General features: G+C 30.8%; 2 protein-coding genes across 3 annotated transcripts; both read left to right on the top strand.

The window, feature by feature from the left end:
- Positions 1-5,557: 5,557 nt before the first annotated feature.
- Positions 5,558-6,793, top strand: LOC130946380 (protein FAF-like, chloroplastic). Its single transcript, XM_057875108.1, has 2 exons — positions 5,558-5,621; positions 5,744-6,793. Exon 2 carries the CDS (start codon positions 5,757-5,759, stop codon positions 6,570-6,572), a length of 816 nt encoding a protein of 271 aa, XP_057731091.1. The 5' UTR covers positions 5,558-5,621; positions 5,744-5,756; the 3' UTR covers positions 6,573-6,793.
- A 2,826-nt stretch (positions 6,794-9,619) lies between these two features.
- Positions 9,620-12,983, top strand: LOC130944720 (J domain-containing protein spf31-like). 2 transcript variants are annotated; one of them, XR_009072146.1, is made up of 9 exons: positions 9,620-9,852; positions 10,027-10,117; positions 10,196-10,256; positions 10,484-10,561; positions 10,912-10,985; positions 11,240-11,353; positions 11,488-11,595; positions 12,403-12,500; positions 12,614-12,983. XR_009072146.1 is itself a non-coding variant. In XM_057873204.1 (9 exons), the coding sequence occupies exons 1-9, from the start codon at positions 9,746-9,748 to the stop codon at positions 12,698-12,700; spliced, it is 759 nt and encodes a 252-aa protein (XP_057729187.1). In that variant the 5' UTR covers positions 9,620-9,745; the 3' UTR covers positions 12,701-12,983. The 2 variants fall into 2 exon arrangements, 1 of the variants encoding a protein (XP_057729187.1); XM_057873204.1 differs by having other exon boundaries at positions 12,462-12,500.
- The last annotated feature ends 52 nt before the right edge of the window (positions 12,984-13,035 follow it).

The following is a 13,035-nucleotide window of genomic DNA, read 5'->3' on the forward strand; positions in this document are numbered from 1 at the left end:
TTTTAGTATATATATAGGATAATCGACTGTAATTAAAAAAAAAATTTGAGGATAAGAAGCTTGGTAAACATAAGCTTTAGTTTGTGGATTTTGGGTGGCATTGTTTTATAGGTTGAGGCAGACAAGTCGCATCCTTTTTCCCTTTTGAGTGGCATTACTATTAATTATTTGTAATTTTCGTTGAGTATGTATCTTTCTATATTTTGATTATAATAATAGCTTTGCTAAATACGAGTAATGTTAAAAAATTAATACTATAACAGTCAATTTCAGTTAATATCATAGGAAATTGTTAAATAAATTAAATGTATAAAATCTACCACTAAAAATATGAGATTTGTAAAGCTTAATTTTTAAATTTTTTAATTAAATTTTGAATTTTTTTATTTTTATAAATTTTATATATTTTTTATATTAAATATTTGCAGTTGTGTGATATTGATTTCCAAAATTATATATATAATGTTGATTTATTTAAATAGGAAAAAGATAGTATTGTATTCATTTCATACATTTTTAGGTATTTGTTTACTTTTTTTTTTCTTTATTTTTATTTTTTTTTAAACTAGTTAGTGTTTCAAAGCTTCTTTATGGTATCAAGAGTTTGGATCTTTTGAAGATTTATGATTTTTTTGATAGATGATTCTACTATTTTTGCTAATAAAGATTCAAGTGCTGCAAATATAAATTCTTCTCAAATTCTACTTCAATTCTTCAACCAAAGGTCTTTTAATCTGATTCAAGATAAGTTGGGAAAAAATAACCACAAGACATGAGAGTAACAAGCTTTGGTAGTCATTCGAGGACAACCATTGAAAAATCACCTTTATAAAAAAAAGATCCCCGCACCTTTTGAAAATTCAGAAAATCAATCTGCTGGTATCGAATCTTCTCAATACAAACAATGGATTCAAGATTATCAAAACCTAATTTCATGGTTGCTGGGCTCTATGGATTTTACTATCAAACCTACAATGGTTAGATGTACTTATAGCTACCAGATTTGGAATAGGATCGAGGCATATTTTGTTGAGTCTACAAAACTTTCGAATCAAACAATTAAAAGCACAATTCAAACTTATCAAGAAACACAATCTCACTGCTTCAAAATATATTTCAAAAATTAAAGTCATTACAGATTCATTAGTAGCCTTGAGAAGCCTCTCAAACCAAAAAAATAGGTTAAAAATATTCTTAAAGGTATAAATAAAGATTATCAGATGTTTATGACTACCATCAATTCAAAACCAGATATGTTTACCCTATATGAAGTTGAAACTATGTTGTTAACTCATGATGAAATATTGGACAAGTATAGAAAATCAGACAATCTAGTGATGCAAGTTAACCTCACACAAACCTCCTTTTCATCCATTCCAATTTTCAATCGTGGAACTGGAAGAAGAAGAGGGAGAGGAGGTGGAAGATTCACAAGAGGGAGGAAGAATGTTGGTGAAATATAACAACTAACCTTTTAACTTGTTGCATATACCATAATGAATCACTCAATTTCGTCCCAGAATTCTCAGAGAGGGCAGTAGAATATTGCATGGGAGTGCTTGTTCCTGACTTGGCACTCAACATGCTAAATTCTTGTAATAGGTATAATGTGTATTTGCGGTGGCAAATTATCAATTCTCTTAATATGTGAACAAATTTCAGTCGTATAAAATACTTCAATCATGTCTATATTCTTAATTTTAAATTTCTCATCCAAGACCTTCTTTACATTGCTGATTTCTTCCATATCATTTTCAGAGAGAATGAGGTCGTCTACATGAATTAGAATTATTGTAAATCCTTTGTCCATGACTTGAAAAGAGAGTAATCATGCTTTGACTGAACAAAATCTTCTCTTTGTAGCACTCCACTCAAATTCAGATTTCACATTCTACTGTCTGACATAAAATTAAATTGGTTTTTTGTTATTTGTGTCTCTTGTCTCAACTTTCGTTCTATTACCCTTTCCTATAAGTTCATAGTATGAGTCATGAGTTTGATCTCTTTATAATTTTCGTAATTCTATATATTCCCCTTATTCTTGTAGATAGGTACTAAGGTGTTTTTTCCCTACTCATTTGACATCTTATTTGACTTTAAAATCTCATTAAAAAGCTTAGTTAACCAACTAATGCCTTTCTCTTCAAGGCCCTTCCAAACTTCAATCAGAATATTATCGGGTCCTATTACCCTGCCATTTTTTAACCGCTTTAGATCTCTTTTATCTCAAAGTCTCGAATCCTTTAATAGTATTCGAAGGTTTGATCTTCTTCTCTCGTGCATAACCAATCAAGGCTCGAAAAAATCTTTTGTCATTCATTAAATAACTTATAGAAATAGTTCTTTCATTTTTCATTGATCTTCTCATTTTAAGTCAAAATTTTTTTATCTTTATTCTTTATACACTTAATTTGATTTAAATCTCTCGTTCTTCTTTTAATAATCATACATGCGAATTAATAATATTTTTTATTTTTAAAAATATTATTTGTATATTAAAATTAATTATTATATATTTATATATCAATACATATAATTTAATTTATTTTTAATATGTATTTTATATTTTAATAACTAATTTTAATGTATATTTAACATGTTTGTTCTAACTCATGCACAAATGCAAAATAATGTGAGAAAGAAGGAGCATAAACAAGAGCGACTGCCAAATGAAGTAAGTCTTGTGTCCGTCCGAAAAGGCTCATAAAAAGTTAGACGTGACGCGCTTTCATTTATTTCCACATATTATTATTCCATTATGATTTCTAAATAAACTATACATACCTACATACATATATATATAAAATATATACCATCAAAAAGTAAAAAGGAAAGAAAAGAAAAAGAAAGGTATACACTATTACTATAGTCTGAAATCAATATTAGATGTTAGTGTCGGATTCTCCACGAGGCAATAAGATTGTGGGATTTCTAGCCGCCCAATCATATTGCTCTCTCCAAAATTAAAGTTGATTCCTTTGCTTCCCTCTTAAGCCATTTTCATCCAATAAATGTTTTTATGTACATATATAATAATAGTTCTATATTATAGCCATGCCTTTTTCTTTTATTTTCTCCATTCAGTATGGTTGTAGTGGCAATGACCTCACTACCCTTTTCATAGTTTCATTGATGTTAATCAATGACTTTTTATGAATTATTCAACTATGTATGTTTTTGGTGGGTGATGGCTATTGGAGAGAATGGAGGATTGTGGTGCTCACTTTTGTTTAGTAGACGAGCCTTTTAATTTCCTCCTATTTTCTAATTCAAAAGGAGCTTTAATTTGTTTGTTTGTTACACCAAAATGGTAGATCATTAGCTACATATGCTTTATTGATTTTTACCATATGTCATCAAAGCAGGTGTATGTTTACAACTTAATGAAAAAGACATCATGTGTTGATTACATATAAGATAAGATCAGACAAGCATGCATGGTACATTAATTTACTAATAATAATACACGTTTAGTTTTATATTAAACTAAGAAAAATAATTGAGAGTTTTAAATTATGCTTTTTATTTTAAATAAAAAAGTTTAAATATTTTATCTTTTTTGACATTTTTTAAAAAATAACATATATCTTTAAATTTTTACTAATTAAAAAGATCAATTAAATATCTTAATTATTACTTTTAAACTAAATGACAATATTTTGACATGATTTAGTTGTTTGATAGTGCTCATCTCAAGTAGCTTAGATCGAGTACAAAATTTATTTCAATTATGTTATGCCTAAAAAAAATCAGTCACTAGTTATATGTGTATTTGACATCTTATAATTTTTTTTATTATATTACTATAAATAAATATATATAAATATATAATAATTAATTTTTATGCACATATAACATTTTAATTTTAAATCTAATTTGGTATTATTACGTAAGTAATCTGAGATGGATGGATTGGACCTAAAGGATTGGCCCAAACGTCAGTGGAGGATGGTCTTGGACTTGTTCACTATCAGAAATTGTGTGTTTTGAAGAATAGAAGGTGGTACCTGCAAAGACACTCTGATGTCTAAGTCTGTAAGGGGTACGTAGGTTTTGAGAATATTGGAACTTAGTTTTACATGAGTATGTCAGTGTATTTATAGTGGTGATCCAATAACCACCGTTGGAGTAGTTCCACTTCTGAAGGTGGATAACCGTCCCTTTATCTTAGGGTTGTTGAGATATTGCTTCTGGAAGTGGATGAGAGATTTTAGGGGGCAATTACTTATTTGAATAAGTGTTATCTGCCAACTCATCTCGAGGCCGACCTCTTTGGGGAGGGGCTCATGTCGAACCCGACCTCTTTCATAGGAGGTTGATTAGGGGGTAAGGCCAACCTTTTGATTGGGTCTTTTTAACTTACTTGGGCCTGGACCATAGTGTTGAGTCAAGGTATGAACAGTACTTTTATCATGATTAATTATATGTATGAATGATAAATGTGATAAAATTAGAAAACAATTTTTTGGGTTATTATTGAACAGAAAAAAAATTAAAAAAAATGTCAACTAATAATATTAATGATATGAGGCCTGCTACACATATAAGCCTTTTTGCCTTATAAACTATACAAGTTGCTCCAAGTCCAAGAAAAAAACACGCGCCCCTTCCACAACACGTTCACTCTTCGTCTTCTTCCTCAATCAAAACCAAAACCAGCAAGAAAAAAGCACGCGCCCTTTCCACAACACGTTCACTCTTCCTCTTCTTTCTCAATCAAAACGCAAACCATCAAGATTCAAGGAACATTCGAAACAAACTACTACGATTCTGCAGAAACGTTCCAACTCCTCGCGAAAAGCAGAAGAAATCAAGAAGAAAAGATACAAATTTTCATAAAAAATCACCAGAAAAAAGGAAGAAACATTATTAAAGGTACTGTTTTACTGTTCTTCTAGGCTTTTCTTCTAGATTGTCTATGCCATGTGCCTCATCCTTAACCAACAAAATATTAAAAGATTACAAAAAGAAATATACTGTCTCCCCCTATTTTTTGTGTATTTCTGTAATCTTTTCTGTAACCATTTGGGTGTATTTCTGTAATCGTTTGGGTGTATTTATATAATCGTTTGGGTATATTTCTGAAGTTCTATTATCTTCAAAACGATTTCAAAGCTTGATTTCAGAAATCATGAAAATAAAAAAAAACGAAGCAAAGAGAAAACGCACGAAGAAAATCCAACAAATGTGGCAAGAAACTCGAAAAAAGAAACGAAATCTTTTGAAAAATGGAAGTTATATATTTGTGCGTTAATTGATTTGAATTGATTTAAAATTCTGTTAAAAAGGCACGTAACATAAGGAGCACATTTAATGAATGGGTTCATTTAGATTTGTAAAGTTTGTAAATGCAAAACAATTGTTTGTAGAGATTAAACTTAATGATATATAGCAAAAAATGAAAGAATTAACACCCTAGCGTAAGCCATAGAAAAGAAAAAATATATATATATTGAAAACCTGAAAAGGGAGATTTTTCAATCGTGGCAGTAGATAGATAATGTTATTGGTTCTTCCATTTGACACCCTATAAATACCCCATTTCCTCCTCACATCAATTAACCACATCCATCACCTGAACTCTCATCTCAAGCCTAACTTTTCTGTTGTAATAATCACAGGTACTATATATATATCTATGTGTTTTCTTAATAAGCTTTGGGTTTTGAAATTAATATCACTAGCTAGGCTTTGTTGTTATTGTGAATTAATTAACTTTGATCATAATACTTGTTGGATGCAGATTACTAATTAAGATGATGGTGCCGGCAATGAAGAAGCAAGAAGAAGAAAATGATAGTAAGAAGTTTGTTCGAACATGCTGGAGTTCAATCTTGATGTCCAATAATAATAAGTCCATGGAAGAAGAAACATTGATGAATTCATTGAATTGCATTCCTCCTTATTATGTTGCAAAGACTAAAAAAGCCTCTCTCAGTGATAAGAGTCTCCAGATATGCACTGAAAGCCTTGGATCCGAAACCGGCTCCGATCATCTTCTTTTCTCTTCCTCTTCTTCTTATACCGTCCCTTCTTGCGTTCAGACTCAATTTCAGGCTCAAACTCAGGCTCTGCCAGAACAGCATTGTGCTAATAATCTTGTTTTCATCAACAAGTGCGCACCGCGTTCACCTCCTTCTTCTCTTCCTCCTCCGCTGCCTTCGCTTGGGACGCTGTCCCGCCGGCGTGACGGCAATGGGAGGCTGTTTCTAGAAGCTTTGCCAGCTGTTGCTGCAGCTTCTCACAAAAACATTAACAAGAACAACAATAAGCTCTGTGCTCAACGCCAAGACGGTCGTCTCGTCCTTACCTTTGCTGCTTCTAAAGAAGAAGAAGAAGAAGAAGAAGAAGAAGAAGAATTTGAGGAAGATGACAATGTTGTTGTTGATGAAGAAGAGGAGTATGATGAAGATGATGAAGTAGAGGAAGCAAATCACGATGATGATGATGATGATGATGATGATGGTTACTTGGTTCATCATCACAATAATAATAATCCAAAGAGCATTATTAGTTGCAAGGATTCTAGAAGGTCTTTTCTACTATGGGAACCACATTGCATTGCTACTTAATTTCATGATGATTAATTAATTAATTAGCCATAATAATGTACTCTTATTTAATTTTTATTATATATATCACTCTACTTAATATCTGTCTTCTATGTTGTCTCTACCAGCAGCTAGCTCCACTCTTTTCAGGGAGCTGCTGATTAATTAGTTCAAATAAATCAATTAACTAGACAGAGGATTTATATTTATGTATGTGTTTGTGCATGTATACACAGGTAAGTTTTGACAGTGACATCAAATTTGATAATACTTTTTAATTTTATCATATTCTTTATTTTTAAATTAAAAAATATACGACTAGTTTTAATTATATTTTTAAACATGATCAAAATTTCATACTTATCATATGATTTTAGTATCCACTACCCGTGTGTATAAAAAAAGGTCAGAAAATTAATAAAAAAATTTTATTTTTTGTCAGTAATTTTAGTCATTAATTTAATTTTTTTAGTTTAATAATTTAATATGTACACTTTAAAATCTTACTAATTGACTAGTGGTTAAAAAAGTAAATTCTACTGACTCAACCTTTTTCGTGTATATATATATATATATATATATATATATATAGTAATAATCTAATTAAGCTCATAGTTGACCTACCTAACTGGCTAGGTACTTATCATGTTGTCCTATATTTATAACGTTATTATGGATGGCTTATTTTAATTTCAACTTTGTAGTCCCTTTTATTTATGGGGTTATTCCAAAATGGGTCCTGTCTCTGCCTAACTCCTCTTATTCTTTGGGAACATCATGGATCCACCCCTCGTTTGTCTTTTGCCTCACATGATGCATGACTTTCCAACTTATTAAGACACTAAATTCAACACTCTTATTTTCCCTTTTTCTTCTTAATTCTATATATATCCCAACTTCTATACTAAAATTGACAAACTTATAAAAATGCCGAACTAAGGTGAGAAGGTAATACAGTGAGATTCAAATCTTATATATATACATCTATTTTTTAGTAACTAACTTTTAATAACTTACGTAATTAATCAATAACTGATAATATTTAATAATTAATACAATAATATCTTTCTTATAATTTACAGGACCATTCTATGTCATCGTTAATTGGAGTTACCTATATAGAGAATGATGATAACAATAACATCATCTACTTTTAATTAACTTTTAAATAAATTATATATAGTGTATTTTTTTTTAATAAAAAGAGCTCAATACACTGAAGTGAAGTGGAACAAGTAGGAATAAAGAGTATAAAAATACGAAATACTAAACACAAATAAAAAGGTATATTTTGTTGTTATTTCTAGTATTGTCATTAATAATCAACATCATCTCAAATTCTGTAACTCAAAAATGATCTAATCTTAATTTCTTTAACACCTGTCTCAGTATTTTGAAAATTCTACTATTTCATTCTAATCAAATATTTTAAACAACTATAAAAAGTCTATCGGTCATTTCTTTTGCTCAGACTTATAACTTGGTGTTCTAATCCAATTCTTAAAAAGTTTTTTAACAATTTCTAACATAATTCAATCTCTATCAACACATATAAGATAAGTGCACCACACTTGTCAGGTAAATTCACAACTAAAAAATAAATGATGTACAAATTATATATAGTGTATTTTAGCTACCAATTTCATTGGGCGGGAAACAAACAAATATGATGATCAATTTAGCAAAGAGTAGTGTGAATGTGTGAAATGTGATTTTGCTTTTTTTTTTTTTCATTCTAATGATCTTTTGGGTCAACATCAAAGAAGAGAAAAAGAAAGGAAAAGAAAAATATGACCAAATTAGTTAGAATATTAATTTAAAGCAATTGGTTTCCAAACTCTCTGTCATTTTATTATACTTTATTTTTCTTCCTTAATTATTGGAGAAACCTTTCCATTACGTGTCATTTTTTTCATCCACCACAGAAAATCTATATCTATGTAATGTATTGTAGAAGGAGGCTTTAGTAAGTGCCATGCCTTTGCTTTCTACACTCACTTTTACTTTATGGTACATCACCAATAAGTTATAATTCAAATAGCATAATTTATTTATATTTATCTAAAAAATTACAAATTTAAATTTTTCTATATTTAGTTAAAAAAACTTTTATTCAATTTAGTTATTATGATTGACCACTAATTAACTTATTTTTGATCTAGTGATCATTATCTCTATCTTAAAACTGATGTACCTGGGTTCAAAATTTGGTTGACACTAAATAATAGATAAAATTTTTAAATGTTGTGTGTATAAGTATAGTGTGAATAAATTTATAATGTTTAGGATTAAAAATTATGATAATATTAAAGAGACTTTATTAATTGTTATAACAATTAATGAATGTTAAATAAAATAAATTTTGACTGATTTTAGCTAATTTTATTTGTTATTAAATATTTTTGTAAAAATTGTTCAATTCATCTGACCCAACAAATTTTTTTTTCCTAGTCCAATCTATTATTGACTTATGCTTTAAGGTTCTAATTAATTAAGATTAATTAAAAAATGTTCTAATAATTTACGACTGAACCTTCTCATTTCAAGTGTACAATTCCTTCGTGACAACCAACTGCCTAATTCCAATTTAATTATAGTTTAATTACAAACTTTTTTTTATCCCACTAACAAACTAAGTACGAGAATTGATTTTTTGCTAGTTTATAAATATGAGTTTAATTTTAATATATTAATAATATAAAATATTTTATATAATCATTTAATTATATTTATTTTTTTGGATAACTATTTATACTATCAATATAAAAGACATATAAAACTGATTTACACTCACAATCATCCAAAATAATTTCTATGAACATTTCACCAAGGAGGAACAGCTACCTGCCTACCTCAACGTTTTAAAGATTTTCATATAAGAAAAAATGGATCTCTTTTCGGACTAGGAATTAAGGCCCAAAACCATTGAAATACAACTTGCAGAAAAGGCCCAAACATACAGCGTAAAAAAACATAGGTTCTAGAAATTTTCAATTTTAAGACCAAAAAAAAAAAAAGAAATTTTCAATTTTATTTTTTATTTTTTATTTTCTAAAAAACAGAAGTCCCCAAACATAGCGTCGAAATTGTTGTAGGTGGAGCTAAATCTTATATTTTCTGGCGAGGTTGCAGCTGCAGGTGTGGTTTGATCCGAGAAGCTGGTAAAATCTGAAATTGAAATTGAAATCGGAGAAATGGGAGAGACAGCTTCTGCGGCTGCGTCCACCGTCGACGACGATTTGCTTCTCAAGAACTTCTTCGCCGAAGTCAGCGAAGCCGAGAGGGACAACGAAGTCGCTAGGTATTAGGGTTTTTTTTTTGGGGCACTACTTCAATTTTGATTTTAACTGGATGTTTCTTCAATTTGATGTTTCTTACTATGCTCAACAACAATTTTTCTACAAAAGATTTTTTTTTTTAATTTGTTATTGGTTTAAAGTATGTATGCTGATCAACATTGTTGTTGTATTTGCAGGATTCTCTCTTGTTTTAAGTTGAATCCGTTTGAGTATCTAAAGCTTCCATTTGATTCATCACCTGATGATGTGAAAAAGCAGTACCGCAAGGTAACTTCATGGTTGGTTTAACTAACTATTTTGTTCTTGGCCTTGTTACAACTTACACTTGCTAATCCTTTTTTGTAGTTGTCTTTGATGGTTCACCCTGATAAATGTAAGCATCCACAAGCAAAGGAGGCTTTTGGAGGTATATGAAATTAATGCTTTTATCTTTCCTCTCTATTAAGCTTATTCTTGTTATCTTGCATGGAATTCTGCAACGTTATGATGTAAAATAGCATGTTATTGCTGTAGGATTTCAGAATTCAGAGTTGTACATCAATTAGCATGTTATTCTGTAGGCGCAGCTAGAGAAGTTCACATGAAAGTTTTTAATTGTTCTTAAGGCTTGTTGTGCTATTTAATTGTCTGCAGCCCTAGCAAAAGCCCAACAATTATTACTAGACCAAAATGAAAGAGATTACCTTCTTAGCCAGGTCAATTCAGCTAAAGGTTAGTATGGTTGTCTTTTTACTTATTATATAGTTCTTACCTGAAAATTCTTTCCATTAAGGGGTTTTATTCTGCCTCCTTTGTGGGTTGGGATTTTTTTTCTTTTTTTGGATTCTCTGTTTCTTTGAAATTTTAGCACTTCAGCTGTGATTATTGATTGATTCTTAGCTGAGTGCTCTTAATTTTTACTGGTCATTTGTCTGCATTCCTCCACTTGTTTGTTATTGTGTGCAATATTCTCTTCATTGCATGTGTTATTTAATTGCTCATCTTTTAGTTTCTCATTTTTTTGGTCCTCAAATCTCTGAAAGAATTGCCTCTCATTTTCCCCCTATTGATATGGACTGCAGAAGAACTTAGAGCAAAGAGGAAGAAGCAGTTGAAGAAGGATACAGCTTCGAAAATTAAGTCTTTGGTTGAAGAGGTATGTTTACTGTTTTATTAGAGTTATATACAAATCTGTGATCTTTATTATGCACCTAGAACCTAGAATTTTGGAATACCCTCTTGTTGTGATGCACTGAGGCTTTCTTTTTGTTCTTCATCTGTCTATCCCCTGCTCGTGTTCTAATCTCTTATAATTAGTATGCTATCAATACTAAACAAAAAATATACTGGTTGCCTTTCTTTTCCCCCCCAAAAGACCTATTATATTTTGTTCTCTCTTGTGCTTATCAGGGAAAATATGATAAACAATATGAACAGTCAGAGGAGTTCCAGAAAGAGCTCAAAATCAAGGTTCGTGTACTATTAACTGAACAAGAATGGAGGAGAAGAAAAATGCAGATGAGGGTATGCTCTAACAGTCTAACTACTTGTCATTATCCTTAAGATGCTGTTTATGTAGGAAAACTTAGCCTGAAAGTAATTATATGCATAAAAGGCATTCTTGTTTCTTACCTTGTATTTTCTTCAATATTATGTAGATATCAGAGGAGGAAGGCAGATTAAAAAAGGATGAAGAGGAACAAAAAGAGATGTGGAAAAGGAAGCGTGAACATGAGGAAGAGTGGGAAGGAACAAGAGAACAGAGGGTTAGTTTTCTATGATTTTGTCTAACTTTCATTATACATCCAACTGCAATTTGTTTTATTATCTTCCACAAAACATAATCTTTGTCTCACTTTTCTAACTTTTCCCTATGAAATGTACAATAATAGAAATATGTATATTGTTCCTGATTATGGCCCAAACCCAATATGTTTTTTGGGTTCACATGTACTTCCCTTCTGTCTGTAATAAAGTTGAGTAGCAGTGTGATAGTAGTATATAAGTGGATATTAAAGTAACAAGATAAAACATTATTAGGGAAAATAATGAAGATAAGGCTGGCATAAAGCTGTCCATCCTTAGACCCCAAAACGGTGGAAGCCAGCCTTGGTCTTGTGGCCACCATTTTTCAGTTCTTGTTGCATGTTAGTTGTTCATGAGTCTATGAATCACACCCCTAGAGCCTTGTTTGTTCATATGGATGCATTCTCCTCTACCTCACCCAATCATTGCCAAATGGCAATTATGAAACTTACTTCGCATTTCTATTTATTTCATTTAGTACCATCAGTTCTTTATTTAACTTGTTTCTGAATTCGGAAACAATACTTGGCTATTGTTTTTTAATTAATGCTCTTTTGGATTGTCAGTAACAACTTTCTGTTCAGATGGCTGTACAAGAAGTTAATATGGGTTCATTGGTTGCAATGAATTTATAGATTATATAGTCAAAGAAACCATCATGCACGCCACTTAGTTTTGACAGTGTTGATGATTCATATTGTACAGGAACTTGAAATTTAGTCCAATTAAAATATCAATGCAGTTTTTTTCTTATTGCTTTTCTTCAGAAAAAGATTTAACATTGTACAAAATGTGGATAACGTTACTACAACGGATTTATTATCAGGTGTCGAGTTGGAGAGATTTCATGAAGGGTGGAAAGAAGGTGAGATATGCTGCTTGCTGTTTTTTGTATAAGCTGCTGTTCCATTTGACACGCGGAGCAAAAGAAATGGTAAATTCCTTGACTAATATTTTGTTGTGTGTATGTATGTGTAGAATAAGAAAGGAGAACTTCGGCCCCCTAAGCTTAAGACGGAAGATCCAAACAAATCCTACGTTCAGAGGCCTGTCAAAAGAGGTTAGACTGTTTGGAGGCATTTCATACACAAATCAATCTAACAAAGAAGTCCCTGAGAAGAGAGCACTCATTTATGCTGGCTATTCCTTTGTCTGTCAATTTGATGGATACTTGTTAGCATGTTTATCAGTGGGGTCACGAGATGCATCTAGATGGGATGTTACACAAGAACTACATAGGGATTTTAACTAGTGTGTCATTATTAAGTCTTTGTCAGAAATTATGTAACTTGCTGGTTCCGGCCTATTGAAAATAGGATTATATTTACTTTGCGTCTCCAGCGAGTCATATTTGAGAATTTCCTTCATAGTGCCAAGAAGTCCATTTAGAAAGAGATTCA

The sequence above is a fragment of the Arachis stenosperma genome, chromosome 8 (genome assembly GCF_014773155.1).
Source record: "Arachis stenosperma cultivar V10309 chromosome 8, arast.V10309.gnm1.PFL2, whole genome shotgun sequence".
NCBI lineage: Eukaryota > Viridiplantae > Streptophyta > Magnoliopsida > Fabales > Fabaceae > Arachis > Arachis stenosperma.

Bases quoted from the DNA above. Each gene is read 5' to 3' on its own strand.
- LOC130946380 (XM_057875108.1), top strand. From the start codon at position 5,757: ATGATGGTGCCGGCAATGAAGAAGCAAGAAGAAGAAAATGATAGTAAG.
- LOC130944720 (XM_057873204.1), top strand. From the start codon at position 9,746: ATGGGAGAGACAGCTTCTGCGGCTGCGTCCACCGTCGACGACGATTTG. The intron at 10,118-10,195 runs GTAACTTCATGG...CCTTTTTTGTAG, and splicing joins TGAAAAAGCAGTACCGCAAG to TTGTCTTTGATGGTTCACCC. The intron at 12,501-12,613 runs GTGAGATATGCT...ATGTATGTGTAG, and splicing joins TCATGAAGGGTGGAAAGAAG to AATAAGAAAGGAGAACTTCG.